The sequence below is a fragment of the Perna viridis genome, chromosome 8 (assembly GCF_037379345.1).
Source record: "Perna viridis isolate PV_CMFRI_1.1 ecotype Kerala chromosome 8, ASM3737934v1, whole genome shotgun sequence".
Lineage (NCBI taxonomy): Eukaryota > Metazoa > Mollusca > Bivalvia > Mytilida > Mytilidae > Perna > Perna viridis.
This window is the reverse complement of record NC_142452.1, coordinates 41,459,775-41,477,231: the sequence shown is the minus strand read 5'-3', so window position 1 is coordinate 41,477,231 and position 17,457 is coordinate 41,459,775. Positions and strand designations below refer to the sequence as shown.

The 17,457-nt window shown below is 32.3% G+C and overlaps 1 protein-coding gene across 3 annotated transcripts in view; it reads right to left on the bottom strand.

Moving 5' to 3' along the window:
• Positions 1 to 7,367: 7,367 nt before the first annotated feature.
• The window catches only part of LOC148610539 (uncharacterized), a 36,636-nt gene continuing 26,546 nt past the window's right edge, over positions 7,368 to 17,457 (bottom strand). For 2 of the 3 annotated variants that reach the window (XM_088595659.1, XM_088595661.1), the window contains 5 exons: positions 12,812 to 12,883; positions 11,079 to 11,174; positions 9,927 to 10,085; positions 8,935 to 9,030; positions 7,368 to 8,433 (listed from right to left, as the gene is read on the bottom strand). In XM_088595659.1, coding sequence (XP_088451785.1) covers positions 8,359 to 8,433; positions 8,935 to 9,030; positions 9,927 to 10,085; positions 11,079 to 11,174; positions 12,812 to 12,883 — 498 coding nt within the window. In that variant the 3' untranslated portion in view covers positions 7,368 to 8,358. The remainder of the gene's footprint in view (positions 8,434 to 8,934; positions 9,031 to 9,926; positions 10,086 to 11,078; positions 11,175 to 12,811; positions 12,884 to 17,457) is intronic. The other variant, XM_088595660.1, reaches the window with a different exon arrangement.

Sequence of the window (17,457 nt, the reverse complement as noted above, 5' to 3'; positions counted from 1 at the left end):
TTATTTTCTTAAACATTTCAATGCTACCATTGGCATTTCAGTGAAACTCAGTAATCATGTTCATAATCATATGAAAATTGAAATGATTAAAAACAATCTGATGTGTAGACAACATTTATACTGATTTTATAGCTGATCTGATCAGAAAGAAAGAATATCGTTTGGCTAGATCCTTCAATCTCTGTTTCCGCTATATAGATGACATATTATCTTTAAACAATCCTAATTTCGGGGATTTGATACATCGCATCTACCCAAAAGAACGAATTTGGGTTGTTTCGCCCTAATTCTGGTTCGCACCTGAGTGGTTTTGCCCTACTACCGGTTCGCCCTGGGTGGTTTCGCCCTAAAACTTGCTCTGGGTGGTTTCGCCCTGATTTTTGTCTATCAAAATTAGATAGTGAAATAAACTAAGTCAAATGTAAAACTGCACAACCAATTAATATCTACCAAATAATAGGCTCTGAAAAACTGGCTCCAAAATTGCTGAAATTCAAGAGTTTCCCTCAGGGCTTTGCCTTGCCAGACTCATTAGGGCCTTGACACCCCCCCCCCCCCCCCCCAAGACCCCTCGCTGTAATTTTGCGTACAACTAAAACAGGCCTAGCTACGCCCCTGTATATATTTTTACTCTTATAACTCATCAATGTACAATGTATAAACTGTTGCTGAAGTCTTTCTTAGTTTTCTTTGAATGTTTAGCGGCATTATATATATATACTTGTTGTCTTCAGTTGGACTGGTACTTGGTAATTAATTGCATGCAAATGACAAAACAAAAGGTTTGATTTATTTATTTATTAAGTATATTTATCAGTATGTATTATACAACATAAATCAGGCAAATACATCAGATAAGCATGATAAAACAAGTTATAATCAAAATAAAGTTTTAATGAATAAAAACATCAGAAAACAAATAACAATAATAATTGCCCTGTCACGTTAGCCAACATAAAATTCATAAAAAAATGAAAACGAATATGCTGTTTACCAGCTGACACCACGTGGAGGTGTGACTAGGACCTTAGGAATAGAACCCTTTGTCAACGTACGCTGCAGGTCCACAACGTCAAGTTCTTGTTGGCATTCTGAAAACAAACGAAATACATATATCTAACATCTTAATAAAAATGGAAAAGATATTAAATATTATTTAAAATCAAATAAAAATTTAAAATATATCTCTATTTTCCCTATTCTCTAATGATTCTGTAACAGCACTGTTTTATAACAGTACTTAAGTATAATGCAAATTTTCATTGTAGTGCCGGTTTACAAAATTTTTGTTAATGTGTATGTTTATTTAGCAATTTATATACATGTGTGAATTGTGACTCGTGCCTAGGTACACCTGACGTCCATTTACATATCAATTAACTTAATTATTTTATTACCTATGTAATCTCGAGCACGTGCTTAGATCATTCTGTTGTAAAGATATAACAACTGACGCTGTAAGTCTTTTAACTCGCCGTGTAGGCTCTTGATACTGCCGTTAATATCACGGTTATTAAATTTATTTTCTGCCATGTCGGCTTTCCTTTCAGTATTTTCTTGGCGTGCTTTCTGATATTTTTCATTCATATAATCAAGGCTTTTCTCTACTTCCGCGACGCGGTTTGTAATGACTTCTACATTTGTAACTAGCTTAGTCATCGTCGACTGGAAATTTGAAACTACACAGGCTTTTTGTATATCGCTAGAACTCTAACAAATAGGCCTCTGGAACAGAGTTTTGTTGCTACAAGATTGAATTCCATCACTATAGCTGTTTTATGGTCGTCATCATGAACTCGTGGATCGTTATGGTGTATCCATCAGCAGCATGAAAACTGATTTATTCAATGGGTCATAGTTTTCCTTTCCTCGTTTACCCCGGACTTTTTATGAGTAACTCGGCGGGTGTTTCTAGAAAAGCAGAGGACGCTTACCCTACCGGTGCACCTGGTCCATACTTTAGTTACTTTTTGTCTGTTTTCCATGTCTGGTCTTTGTCCCTGGATTACATTCTTTTGATAACCGCTATAACCTTGGTTCCCTTGATTACGCATTCAGGTCTAGGTGTTTAAACAATGAACTGAAAAAGTGTTCTGTAACACGCTCCTTCCTGTGGAAATTGTTCTCAGATTTGATTGGTGATATCTCATTACTAAAATTAAACATTGGGGTCAGACGCTACTGGAAAAAATCAATGGAAGTTGATATGATTGTTAGGAATTTATCCAAGAAAATATGTAGCCACTTTTATAAAAGTTAGATATTGGCTTACAGTACTTGTATGGGGGAAACTGTCCATTCTTTAGTATATGGGAAATGTGGAATGGGGATGGGGATGTTAAATTGGGAAGATGTGGGAATTAGTTTTAAAAGAATTCATTGGTATGATAAATGTTATAAATTCAAAAAATTGTTTAAATGTTGTGGAATTTAAAAATATAAATTTCAATGCGATAATATGAATATTTAAAAAAGAAAAATGAAATAGGGATTCTAAGGGGGATGGAGATGAAGACAATTGGGGATGGAATATGGTATAAATAGGAAATGTATACCATTCAAGAGCTGTATCGAGCCAGTTGAGTGATTCTAGTTTTAAATATTCGACTATTATCGTTTGCATTATACAATTTTATCACCATAATCAACACTTTTGAATGACAATATTATTTCTTGCATGATTTTTTGATATATTTGTAGTCATTTTCAGGGTACAATTTTTCTCTATTTCATATCTTCTAATTTCAGAAAAAGGATTTTTTTTAATTAAAAAAGACAAGAACATTGTAATTATATGATTTTATGTTGTAAGTATCTGCAAATTGAAAACTACTTAGTCCGTATAATATGGTCTTCAAATGTCATTGTTTATAATCGTTCCATTATCATAGGCAATCCCGTTTCTGCAGTGTGCCATTATCATTTTATTTCTCATTACAGTTTTTATTTTGATATGTAGCTTTAGCTCATGAAAAAGTTAATGTTAATTCCTCCACAAAGTAAGACATCTGGCTTGGAAATCGATTTAAATCCATTCTCTCTAAAAGACTCGAATTAGTGATACCATTTTTTACACGTGATTCTTACAAGTCTCCAGTGGTTCTAATTGTGGATATAATTTTTGTTCATTATTAAAAAAAACAAACATACAAAAACAAAAAACAAAGAAAAACAAAACAAAAACTGAACTTTATGTTATGTTTGAAAATAATATCTTCAATCTTGGTAGGTTACTTATACAAACTGACTGTTGGTTTTTCATATTAAAAAAGAGTACTTTTAAAAAAAAAAAAACTGTTCTTTTTTAAGAATCAGATAAAATTCTGAATAAGATATCATGGTAAGTAATTGGAAATAAATAATGTATACCATCGTCTACCTCTCCTAATATTGGATGAATCTACTCGTGTAATAGATAAAGCTATGTATCGGGCTAAAATAATGTAATTCTTGACATCTACATGTGGCTTGTTGGATTAAGATGACAAGCGTACAGTAAAAGTGTCATTGTTTGTGGGGCACTCATTTTCGTGGGTTCGGTAAACCATGAAATTTGTTTCCTAACGAAAATTGAATTTCCCATTCGTTTGTATGGTAGATTTGTCAAATCCACGAATTCAAGAATTTGCGAACTGATAATATTTCGAAAATTGATACCCGCGAATAAAAGATCGTTCACAGTAATTGGCCTCTGATAGAACAATATACAAAATATGCTCCGAATGTATGTACATTTTGAACTTAAATACCAGTCTATATAAAATTTGACCGTCGTTACTAAAAATATAACACAGGGATCAGACAGTATAGTTTTCCGCATATATCTCCAAAACTGTTAGGTTTAGCCACATTTTTACATAAGTTAAAGTGCATGATGAGATCGATCGGTGATTAAATTTTCGTTTTAATCTGTTAAGCCATGATGGAATTATTGCCCTTTTCCACGTTTTTTTGTTGTTGCTATTTTTAGTTTATCTCTTTCAAAAATATTCTCCTCTGACTAATTGGAACCAAACTTGGTATGAATGTTCCTTGTGGCATCCTACATAAAACTGGTTTTGGGATTTTTAATCCGTTTTAAAACATGGCTGTCGTCACTGAAAATAGAACATAGGGGTCAGGGGTCAGGCAGTATTTTTTTCGTAGATCATATCTCCAAAACGGTTAGGTTTAGCCAAATTCTGTCAATTGCTGAATTGATCCTTATAAGGCCTTCAAAAGTCTCCAAGGGATCAAAAATGTCAGGCGACTCTGTGTAAGAGTTATTGCCCTTAAAAAATGTCTTAACGCTCAACCCTCCCCTAACCTAAAAATAAACCAATAAAACGAAGTATAAAAATCTCTTGAATTCGGATTTAACTCTTGAGACTAAATAGGACTAAAGATAGCAAACTGTATCTATCTCGAAAGAGTACTCGCGTTTTCTGCCGCTAGTTCGAAATCCAAAAGCTGCTGATAAGCACACCTTGTTTACTCCAAAAAAAAATATCAATAAAATATCACCATTTTGCGTTTCCATTCGCATTATTAAAGTTTCATACCTGTTTCATGCATATACCTGTTCAGTCATGATCTATTGACTTCGAAAGTTCTTGTTAAGATGATAATTTCAATATTTCATAATAGGCTAGTTTGTGCTAGGTCAATGTAATGTCTGCTTCATACATATGTGCCCGCAACCACCATCAAATGTTAAATAACAATGCCCTACCAATGGTCCATGTGCGACGGACGAGATAAGAACTTATTTCATTCGAATAGACAATAACTGCTGTAAAAGTCATTTGTTGTGAAATTTATAACCGAATGAAATGACAATAAGAAAGTTATAATCAATTTTCATTGATTTCCTTCCTGTTCGCGAATTTTCAACACGCTCAACAGTTTTAAACAGTAAGTTAAAAATCAATACATGTATATGAGATATTCTTACCCTTTAACACCTCTTGCACGATTCTGAGGTAGACAGTTCCCTCATTAAAAAAAAATAACGTAGAAAAGTATGTAGCAAGAAATTACTTTGATCTCATTTTTTTTTATAAATCGAAGTGCCGATCATAAGTGATTGGTCAAGATGTAGGGAAAGGGAAATTGTTCGGAATCACCCATTTTTTTGTCGGAAAAAAGTAATTGTTATTAATTCAATTTAAGGTTTAGCCAATCTATTGCAATGTTAACTGGATTTCTATTTAAATACTTCTAAAGTACAAATGTAGAAAAAAGTTCCTGGAACTCTATTCGAATAAATTATTTCTTTATATATTGGCAAGTTAAATAAATTTATTTGAAGATGGTTATTTTTTTATGTCTCCTACTTTTCTGTTAATACAGTTTCTACAACGATCGAAGATTGGTATTACTGTTTAAGCAGTTCCTGGAATCATTGATAAGAAAAAGGTTCTTCTTAATGTGAATGCAGTTTAAATAAATAGGTTTGGTGTGATGTTATTTATGATAACCCATGCTTTGATATGTCATGTTAAAAGACTAAGTCAACATCAAATGAAAACGAAATTACGAAAATTAAATGGACCAAAATATCACAAGGCAACGTTTGCTATCAATTTGAAGGGGAAGTTTTTTCGGTACAATGAAATATTATCACATTAAATTTGATACCAAATATGAGAGGCAAGTCTTATTTTATAAACCTGTCTTCACCGGACCAAGAATAAACCAAAAATTTGTCTAAACAAGACATTTTTAAAGTCCTTTTATATCAATTTTACATGTATTTTAAACCTTATTAAGACGAACACTAAAATAGACCAATTTCAATGTCCAAAAAGGGTTCGACTTAGTCAATATCCACATTAAAAGTATTTTTCTCCTTATATTTTTTTAACTCTATGAAAAAAAAAAACAAAACAAAACAAAACAATCCAAGAAGAAACGACTGCTATGTTTATTCCCAGCTCAAAAGTAATGAAGATATCAAACTCGACGGGCAGATTTGTAAGTATGTCATTTTTCAGAGAAATGATTCTCTCGGTTTTTTGACCAATATCTTTATAATTCAACATGTTTGAGGCAATCAAGTTGAATTAAAGGAAAAACTGAAGTTTAAAGAAAATGAAGTTTATATTAGCAGATTTTGTTTTCAACTGATTACAAATGAGTTATTATCAAAAGTGTATGTAATTGCTGACCTTTAAAAGGGCAGCACCAACTAGTACGTTTTAATATAAAAAAACAAAAACAACAACTTATTCCGTAGTTTTCACTCAAGCATTTGGGCATATATTGTGGTTTTATGGTCGTCATCATGAACTCGTGAATGCTTTCCATATGCACCATGAAAAATGATTTGTTCAACGTATCATAGTTTTTCTTTCCTCTTTCGTCTACCCTGGACTTGAATTTTTATGAGCAATTCGGCTAGTATTTTTTAGAAAAGTAGAGGATTCTAACCTTACCGCTGCACCTCGTCCACGCCCAAGTTTTTTTGTGGAATCCGAGTTGTTCATTTACTTTTGATGCTTTGTATGTATTATTTTGGTTTTTTTATGTTCTTTGTTGTGTTTGGTTGTCCCAGTCGTCAGTTGCCATTCACGTATACACCGACCTAATATAACAGTAAAATAAATTAAACTTGTGTTTTTTGTGAGGTTCGTCATCAGTTGAAGGTTCCCTGTATGAAATAATGCAATAAGGAATTGAGAAATGGGGATTCGGCGGATTGCGAAAATTTAACTGAAAAATATAACAACCAAGATTCAGGTGTATTCCGATTAGTTATTATCAATTTGTATATAAAATAAATAACAACAAGACAACAACAAACAAAATAACAATTCGCGACCACTCACAACCTTTATCCTGATGATAATTCTACTTTATTATAATTTATTTGCACATATTTGTCACCATCGAGCTTCCGATCAGAGTACCTTATTATCACAATTGCTTGTGTAAAAGTACATAAATGTATAGATTCGACTTATATTTCTTTCAAATAACACCATGAGAATAGGTATGCTATTCTACATTTTCTATTTTCGCGCTTATAGATAGTAAATATTGAATAATATGTCTTGGATAATATACAAATATTGCCTACAACAGAGGGTGATACGCCGAGGATACACACGATGTAGGGTGTAGATATATCAAGCAAAACGCAGTTGAGGGTTATATACATTCTGAGAGTGTTACTGGGCGTATCACACTCTACTGAAGGCAATATGTGTCATATTAAACTGAATACCCCTTTTAATAGATTGTATTTTATGTGCATGTGCATTATCTTTAACTTATGTTAAATTAAACTCTGTTGAATTTGGGTACAGTTTCATAACTATTGTGAATGTCAAACTGCACCAGTATTTTAACATTGACGAATCGATAATTGCAAGAAATAAAACAAATGGCTACTTCCAATCTTTATTTTTCTAATTAAAGTATCCTGAAATGAAAACGAATATTCACCGTGGAGGAAAGGTATTTACGGTCAAAAGGGTGATATACCATGATGAGGGTGATTTATATCGGTGTGATATAGCGTGGTGATATATCATAAATACATATCATATTTTAGGAGGCGGATCTAGACAGAAATAGACCAAAATAACACACAATTCTTATCAAAATGAAATTTGTGATTTTTGTATGAAACATATCATATATAGAAATATCTCATTTGAAGGAAGAATTAATCGCAATTATATCACATGTATTCACTTGATTAATATTTTATACGTGAGACAGATAGTTTGAATCTACTAAAGGACCTGTATTGGGTAATGTGACAAAATAACTATGTGCTTACCTCAAAATGTTATTTTCATGTGTTTGGTTAACGATAGTAAAAACAATGGCGTAGTTGAGTAAATAAGAAAAAGGTAAATGTTGAAATCAGTGTCGCAGCTGGCAAAAACATGGAGGATTAATTCTAGAATTTGATGAACATAATAGCTGCACGTCGCGTAGGGGTAAAGTATTTTCTTTCTATCAAATGCAGTTTCTGCAGATCATAAACGTAATATTTAATGCATTCCTATATTGACAGTTTTATACAATTGCAAATAATGTGAAAGTACTTTTATTCGTGGGTACCAATATCATGGTTTAGGGAAAATAATCATTTCGTCGATTCTTGAATTAGTGGATTTGACAACTCTATCATACAAACAAATAAAAATGTCCTTTTTGTTTGTTACCCATTTTCGTGGTTTACCGAACCAATGAAAAAAAAAAACAGGAAATTTGTTTCCCGACGAATAATTATACTTATAAAAATAAATCGATATGATAATTTAGGGAGAATTGTGTCAAGGTTTATAACTGAGTTATTGGCTCTTCATTTTCTTTTATGCCTCCAGTAGATGGGTGCCTGTTCCCTTTATTTTCTCCAATTTGCTATAGATTCCGTTTCTGTAAGTTATTATCCAACACATAGTTCTTAAGAAAACTTTCCATAGCCTGTCTTCCTCTCTACAAATAAAAATAGTTTCACTAACAGTTATAAGTATTTATATGCACTCGAATTTCCATTTCGTCCTGAGTTCATTAATCTCATCTTATAATTTCTAAACAAAAAGAAGACTTTCCTATACTCGTATAGTTTGTAAGCAGAAAGTAGTCCTACAATAAATACACATTTTCTGATTTAATCAAATTGAAACAAAACTAAAAAAAAATGCAAAACGGTCCATAGCATATCTACTAACAAATGGTCATAAAAATGGTGTAAAAAATATCTGCTTTCTTATCTTAATCATCAACATGTAGGTTAAGTGTAACAAGTCCCTTTTCTCACAAATAAAAATGTATTGGAACGAATTCAGTGACGGAGGGGGGTTCCAGATGAAAAAAGGATCCAGAGTATTATTGGTCAATCTTTATTATATAATGCACGAAACGTATAAAATAAAAGGGGAGTCTAATACCAGGAATTCCCGGAATCCGCCCTTCCAATAAACATTTTAAAGTTACCATAAAAATGAATTCCCTATCCGCTTCCTCTAATTTGAAATCAGCTGTTCCGATGTATCCTGTATTAATACCAACAGTTCTTTCTAAATTTTTACCCTGAAAACTCAAAATGCATTAGAATACATAAGGTGCAAAGAATTTTCAGAAATTTAAAAACGTAAGAAAATATATTTGATGTGTATACTACGTTTATATCTTTTGTGGACTTCAGGAAACGTTTAATCTAAACTTTCCAAATCGGTCAATACTACATTTTCTTATTGTTGATTTGATGCAACCTTTTTAAAACTATTTCCCGCCATTTTACATATTTTCATATTTCACACTAGTAAATGTTTGCTAACAAGCATTAAAAAAGAAATATCTACGAAACCTACTTAAGGAGGTAGACCTAGGGTAAGGGACACAACTTTTACAAATCATTGGAACATTTGAATTTAGCATTTTACTTCAATCTCATATAAGAATCTAAGTAACTTGGATGGATTTCATTCTGTTTCAAGTGAAAGCTTGAATGCTTTGGTGAAATTGAAAATGATGCAAACATATCACTGATTTCATGAGTTATGTCCCTTACCCTAGATCTACCTCCTTAAAGGCCACTAAATGTGGTGTCTTTTATCGTAAACCACGTGCTGCCGATGTTCAAGATAAGCATGGCCACGGGAAGTCGCAAAGGAGAAAAATTGACAGGACTGACCATAGGTAATACAAATAGGCAGGATCAATTATTATCTGAATGTTGTATTGTTTATTTAAAAAAAAAACAAACAAACAAAGCACAAAACACTATAATACAGTCGGATGATGACGTCCGAACCTTAAGATGTCAAAAGTCATAGGCTCTCAATTATTATCATCGTTTTTTTTTTTGCTTTCATGCAATAAATCATTTTTCATTTCCGATCAGTACGATATCAAATTTAAGGTGGGTTCAAAGGTTAAATCTACTAAGTTTCCGTCATGAGGACTTTGTCCTCTATTTCAGTTACCTGGAAAATCAGTTTTTCCAAATTTGCTAAAACTGTGTTCTGTAAGGTACCGAAAAACGACACAACGCCATCAATTTCTGTTCTATTATAACCAATAAATCTATTTTTCAGAGAGACGCCAGTACTTTTAATAAATTCAGTTAATTCATTGTAGCTTATCTGAAATGAGAAAAGATCGACTTCAAGACTTTGCCATTCAACATTGAAAAACGTAATGAAATATCCATGATAACATCTAAAAAAGCCAGGGATTTTATAACGTCACAAGCAGTGACGAATATTCACAAACCTAAGTTTCCGCCAAGTTTTGTGGAACCTACACCAGGTTTTACCCAGAATTATAACATACATGTATGCTAAAAATTAAAATCCAATACTGAAAGCTTAATTAAATCAAAATATTTTTTAATAAAAAAAGCACGTTTTGGTGTTCTCGATATATTATTCGAGCAATTTAATAAATTGAATAAAATATACTTTAATTATTATGGTTTAATTGTATACTACATTTCTTCTCTTATTCTATTGTACTCGTATCGCAAATTCGAAAATAACAATATAGGCTACAGTTTTTGTAACTTGCAAACAAAAAAAATGAATTCACGTTCCGTGAAGCACTTCCATCGTAGATCGGCACATGTGGATATTTATTGACGGAATATATAAAAAGTCTCCTTTGAATTAAAATTCATATAAAACATACAAAATAAATGCTATTTTGATTTTTAAACGTGAACCCCAACAATTCAATTATCGTGTTAATTGTAAGTTTTTGTAAGAATCAGGCAAATTAGGAATAATCAGAAAACCCATTAATTTGACAATATAATTTCACTCATTGATGCTTTCTCTATTTGAAAAGTCCATTATTTGATTTCTGCATCACTGGCTTTGCTGGACTCAGAAACTGTTCAATAAAATGTTAAAAAATGAGATTACTGACAGGGTTATCTGTCCTTGAAATGTTCATTTTTGGTGTATTTCAATGAAATATACCTGAATTTACCAAAATGATATGGAAAATCTCATTTTCCCTTGATTCTGCTGGTGCAAATAGTCAAAATTCACTTTCAGAACGATAGGTTTTTTATACCATGTTTCTCCTACTGCCTGATTCTTACCCAGACTGACACTTAATTCACGCCAACTTACTGTTCCGTTACCATCACGATCCATTACATCAAACACAGTGTCTAAAGTTGCGTCTTCACCGAACAGGAGCTTGAAATTTTCTGATTTGAACCCCAGCTAACAAATTGTAAAAGAAAAGATTTAAACTGAGGTTGAAGCGATGAAAAATTAAAAAAAAAGTGAAACGCGCGCGGTTTGCAATCGGTCAATATAATCCGAATGATGAGCCATCTGAACGGGTCCATTGTTTCAGTTTTCCTTACGGAATACTTAAATCAAGTCTAGTCACTTAAAATTTGTCTTGGCTCCATCTGTAATAGGCTCCCAAAGGAAGCGTCAATGATAGTATTATCAACTGGACCCACTATACGTATGGCGGTAAAAACTATCAATATCCGTTTGTGGATGTAAAATCGGGAGCTTAAATATAGGATCATGGTTCATTCTTTTATAATTTGTAAATGAAATTGAGAACCACACCAGTCTTGAAAAAAAAATCGCAAGCTTCGATGATTACATACAAATCGAATCTTAACTTTTCCAATATTGTCTAAACATGGCAGTAATGTTTACGAAATTGGTATACTCAGCGTATCGATACTGGACAATATAAACCAAATATCGTTGAAATCAAAGCAAGTATAAACATAAGCGGGAAAATGGCGGCCAAAAACAAACTTTCGTAATCACCATTCAACTTAGAACACAATAATTCCACAAGAAACCGAAAATCATTAGAATCCCAGCATCTGGTGAAAATGGTAACAAAATGGCAGCCATTTTGAAAATAGCCGCCTAAAAATAAATTCAATACTGCCAGTCAACTCAGAATATCATGTTTATCTTATGAGTAGCTTTCATCTTCATTATTCTTCTTAAGTTGAGGAAAAAATAGCAAAAAAAAGCATTTTTACCTCTATGTTTTATTTTTAGTAATCCAGGCCATGTGTTTTGACCGATGAAAAAAAAAATAATAAGTTTTTGAAAAATACCCTGTAAAACAATTATGCCAATTTTCATTAATTTTTGTTAAATGGTATCAGAGAAGAAGATTTCAAAGTTGTACCCGTGAAAAACGAAAAAAAAAAGACTTCATGGGTCATAACTCCTACAGTAGGCGACAAATCGTTTTGAAATTTTCGACATAGATCCATCTGATGGTGATCAATTTAACCCTCCATCAGAATATTGTCAAATTAAACGGTTTTGGAGTTATTTGTAAAACAACTGTGTTTTTACGCCTGTATTCTATTTTTAGTAAGAGCGGTCATGTTTTACGAGTACTTGAAAATCGAAGCATAAACTCTGTGTAGAATAACACATAAACAATCATGCCAAATTTCATGCAAATCCATTCAGTAGTTGCAGAGAACATGTTTCAAAAAATTGTTAACGATAACGACGAAGACAGACGATGACGACGACGGACGCCAAGTGATAGAATAGTTCACTTGGTCTACAACCAGGTGAGCTAAAAACCGTATATATCAAAACAAATTTTACCAAATTTGAACTTAATTATAACAGGGCTGACAAATATTATGAAAGGTGTTTGAATTTATGTTTCTTTTGGTGGGTTAAAGGTTTTATCTTCCACGTATTACTAACGTGAATCCATTGTAAAGCCTAAATTCTGAATTTTCCCATACACTTTATCCCTCGGTTAATTTAATGGCTATCTAAACCAAAACAAATCTAAAGTTTTAAATGTGTTCGGATTAGACAATTTCATTGTGTTATCTACTCTAACTTACGGTATGTAAAGTTTCATATAGTTCTGATTTACAAAGTCTGTCATCGCCATCCAAATTATTCTTGTCGATAGCCTGAAATATAAAAAAAAAGTCAGCATCATATTTCTCTTTGAAAGACAATATGTACATAAAAAAGACCAAAAAAATGGCTATTTCAACAACAAGAAGCTATCGAAGAGCCTGATTCGCTCACCTGGCAAACCATGCCTTATTAACTAAGAAAGTATCAGGCTTTTTTTATCATGTTTGACCATAAAATTGCTGAAAAAGAGCATATATTGATGAATGCTAGTTTCATAATGTTGCCAAATGGCCACCTATAAATGCCCACCTATAAAAAAATTCAATACTGCCCGTCAATTCAGAATACCATGCTTACCTTTTGAGTGGCTTTCATCTTCATTATTCTTCTATAGTTGAGGAGGGGGAAAAGCATTTCGACCCCTCTGTTATATTTTTAGTAACGACGGCCATGTTTTTCAACCAATGAAAATTTTAAAAGATCAGATTGTACAGGATACCCTTAGAAAAAATTATGCCAATGTTCATTAAAGTTTGTCAAATGGTTCTAGAGAAGAAGATTGTCAAAGTTGTACACATGAAAAACAAAAACAAAATGTGTTTCAAGGGCCATGACTCCTACATCAGGTAACAAATCATTTTGAAAATTTCGGTATAGGTCCGTCTTCTGATGGTGATCAATATTATCCTCCATCAGAATTTTGCTAAATTCAACGGTTTTGGCTTGTTTGCAAAAAAAACTTTATTTTGACCCCTATGTGCTATTTTTAGTAACAGCGGCCATGTTTTTTTTTCATGGATCGAAAATCCAAACGGTCATTTTGTGCAGGATACTTTAAGAAAACAATTATACCAACTTTCATTGAAATCTGTACAGTAGTTTCTAGGAGAAGAATTTTGAAAGTAATAACCTGGGTCAACTGATTTTGAACAAAATTTGACTAACGATAGATCTTATCCTGCTAAACACTTTAACTCTGTCAAAATTTGGTTAAACCTAACTGTTTTGGAGATGTATGCGAAAACCTATGTTTTATTTTTAGTAACAGCAGCCATGTTTCGACGGATCAAAAAATCGAAGGATTGACTTTATGCAGGATACCCTAAGAAACATCCCAATCGATTTAGTACTTTCTGAGAAGATGTTTACGACGACGACTACGGATGCCAAATGATGGGAACAGCTCACCTGGCATACGGCTAATTAAAAGGTGTATACAGCAACAGCATTTGAATAGCCTACTTTTAATTGCAAAATTCCGAAATTATTTCCTTTTTGTCGGAAGACTGAGACTAGGTTGTTCATGCAATTTTCAATATTTGAATTTTGATATAAAAAAAAAATCTTTTTTTTCCATTCCTAAAACGCTTAAATTTCATTTTCTATCTTTAAATCAGAGAAAATACAATATCGAAATAATAAATTCAGGCATAATTTAACGGTGTTTCAATAGTGCAAGTTAACTTCTTTTTTAATAAATACTTATCACAATTAGGATAGTATCCACCCCCTTCTTCAACAAATTAAATTTCCCTCTTATTAATAAAAGCGTAACTAAGTTTGGTTACGTGTAAGAACATGGTTTATAGGTGCAGTGAAACCAAGAATGATCTAGATGAAGATAGAAAAAAAATACCAAACAAAAAAAAGAAAGAAAAAAAAAACCCACCCAGAAAACGAGACTGGCAGCATTAATAGATAAAATACACCTAGGTACCCCCGATCGATTCTAGGTATTTCAACACAAGGATGAGAGAGCTGTTAAGACAATAAAAGCGCATTGCGAAATCAAATTGAAAAGGGGTACATTCGTTCACACCAGTTTATAAAAATATTTGTAGGTAGTTTTTATTCATAACAATATATACACCGCACCAACGTAACAATAAAAATGCTTCAAGAGTTGCCAAAGCAATAAATGTAGATTATGGTCAATATGTCCAGACAGAAAAAAAACAACTACAAACCTAAAAAATAGTAAGAAATTATTGGAAATTGCATAAAGACTTTGTGGCGTCACTTTGACATGTATATGCTTCTTTTCTCAGGGTTTAGTCATCTTTTTGATACAAAATAGGGACAATAAGTCTTTTAAGTGGGTATGCTATTTTTTTTATATTAAATAACAGGGCCATTACCTGGTATAAACGAACATACTCCTTTACAATTTGAATTTTACTCGCTAATTTCGCAAGGTGTATTTGTGTGTTTAGTACAATTTGGCACCTTTTGAGTTTATTTGATTAAATCAGATTAACAAACCATGTGGCATCTATAGAAATCATGCATCAATAATTCAGTTTAGTGAAAAATGAAAGAAAGAGTGCATTTGTGTCGACAAAATGTAAATCCAGATTGTTTATTATTTAACATAATTCGGTTTTCGAATTCGAGCTTTTTCAGAAATATTTGTTCGTGAGTAAAGCTACAAATTTTAAATATGTGTAATGAAACTTTTCTAAACCGGACTCTTTTGTATTCAAGTAGCAATCCTGATGTGAATCATGCAAAATGTGATTCGTGGTTGGAAAGCCTACGTATTTTTATTTTTGAAATTTTAAGTAAACAGAAATTAACATGTGGCTTTTCATATAACCCCTGTTCTTAGGAGATAAAAATTATATAGAATGTACTGTAGAATTCAAAATTAAGGAAGATAACTCTGTAAATGTTACTATAGATAAATTATTATAAGGTGGTGCCTCTTTGCCTCTTGATACTTGGAACTCTGAAAACTTTCTGATCATTCATGAGTTTATATTAAGCTCAAAAAGGTTTGGCTAATATCAATGTCATTTATTATACTGGGTCTTGTGAGTCTTAATAATTTATGTCTCTATAGTTGGTAATTAGGAGTTGGTAATCTCTATTTTTTCTCACTGCACTTATTATATTATCATTTTTATGTCTATTTCCGTATCTTACATTATATTACGGTAAAGGAATTTACGCAAGTGCTGCGTTACTTTTTTTCCAATCCCAACTGTGTTCATTATTATGTAAACATATTCTTTCTTTAATAAAATACTGTTTACACTAAATGACAATAAAAACTGTTGGGTTTTCAATGTGAATTATCTTCTGAGAGCAGAGAGATCGGAGTGAATAATTATACATTTCCTCATATAGACCTATAAAGCAACTTAAGGACGTAGACCTAGGGAAAGGGACACAACTCTAAAAAATCATTGGAATGTTTGTATTCAGCAATTTACGTCAATCTCATGTAAGCATCAAAGAAACATAGATTGATTTCATTCTAATTCAAATGAAAGCTCGATAGGCTTTGGTGAATTGAATATGATTCAAACATATCATTGATTTCAATAGTTATGTCCCCTACTCTAGATCTACCTCCTTAATAACAAAAATAAAAATATGTAGCCTTTTTTGGGGTGTATCACATTTTACGGAATGTGCATGATTCTTACAAAGACTACTACTTAATATGGGTTTGGTCTAGGCAGATGTTCGGTTTACCTCAATGTTTTTTTTTCCGACGTAGTCGATATATTTTTGCTTTTTGCCCTTTGACTTTAAAGACGCTCCTCCATGGAAACGAAAGTCACATGATCCGAATTCTGTTTTTCGAATGGCCAAATACTGATAACACAGTGGCGTTCGAAAAAACTGTATCGAAATTGTGTGCCATATGTTATTTCCATAATGAAATGCAGAAAGAACAAAATCTTACCGCGTCAGCTATCTTTTTTTTAAGATAGTACTTGTTTACCTTTATTTCTTGTGGCATCACCTTGCTTCTTATTTCTTGATACTTGTTTTTATTATTCGGGTTTTGATTTTACTGTAGTACCATGTAAATTTTAATCTGAGGTCTTCAATATCATTTTTCTGAGTACCAATATAAGATTGTGCTTTCATTTCAATTAAGTGCTCAAATAATAAAAAAAAAGTCTAAGAATGCACTTGTTCCATTAAAAAATAATCCGGCCGTATTCGCAACGGATACTAGCGTAGAAAGGAAAATAATAAATTATATATAAAACAGATATATTTGTCACTTATAATATTAGTCTAGGATTACATTTTATGCCCATGCCACTCGATAACATGTTTCATTGCCAATCTGGGGCGAGGTTTCTACATCATTACATATTCTAGCCTTTAAAATACTATAACCAGACGTTTGCAAATATGTTTCAACAGTCAGGAGATATGTCATTAATCGATTTTTGTGTCGTTCCTTTACTTTTTAGTTTTATTTTAGTTTGAAAGAGTGTCATCTTTATCTTACTGTGGATTAATTTACTTTTGATGTAGATGCCTTTAAGAGTTTATTTAAAGGTGTGTTTACAGTTGTTGAAGAACTTTTGATGACCTCTGAAAGTATTTACTGTTTTATATTAAGGAGGTAGTGACCTAGGGTAAGGGACATAACTCTTACAAATCATTGCAACGTTTGTATTCACCATTTTACAATAATCTCATGTAAGCATCAAAGTAACTCAGATTTATTTCATTCTGTTTCAAAGAAAAACTTGAAAGGCTCTGGTCAAATTGAATATGATACAAACATATCACTGATTTCAAGAGTTATCTTCCTTACCCAAAGGTCTACCTCATGGAGTTATACGCTGTTGCTTTTGTTGCGTTTTACTACATC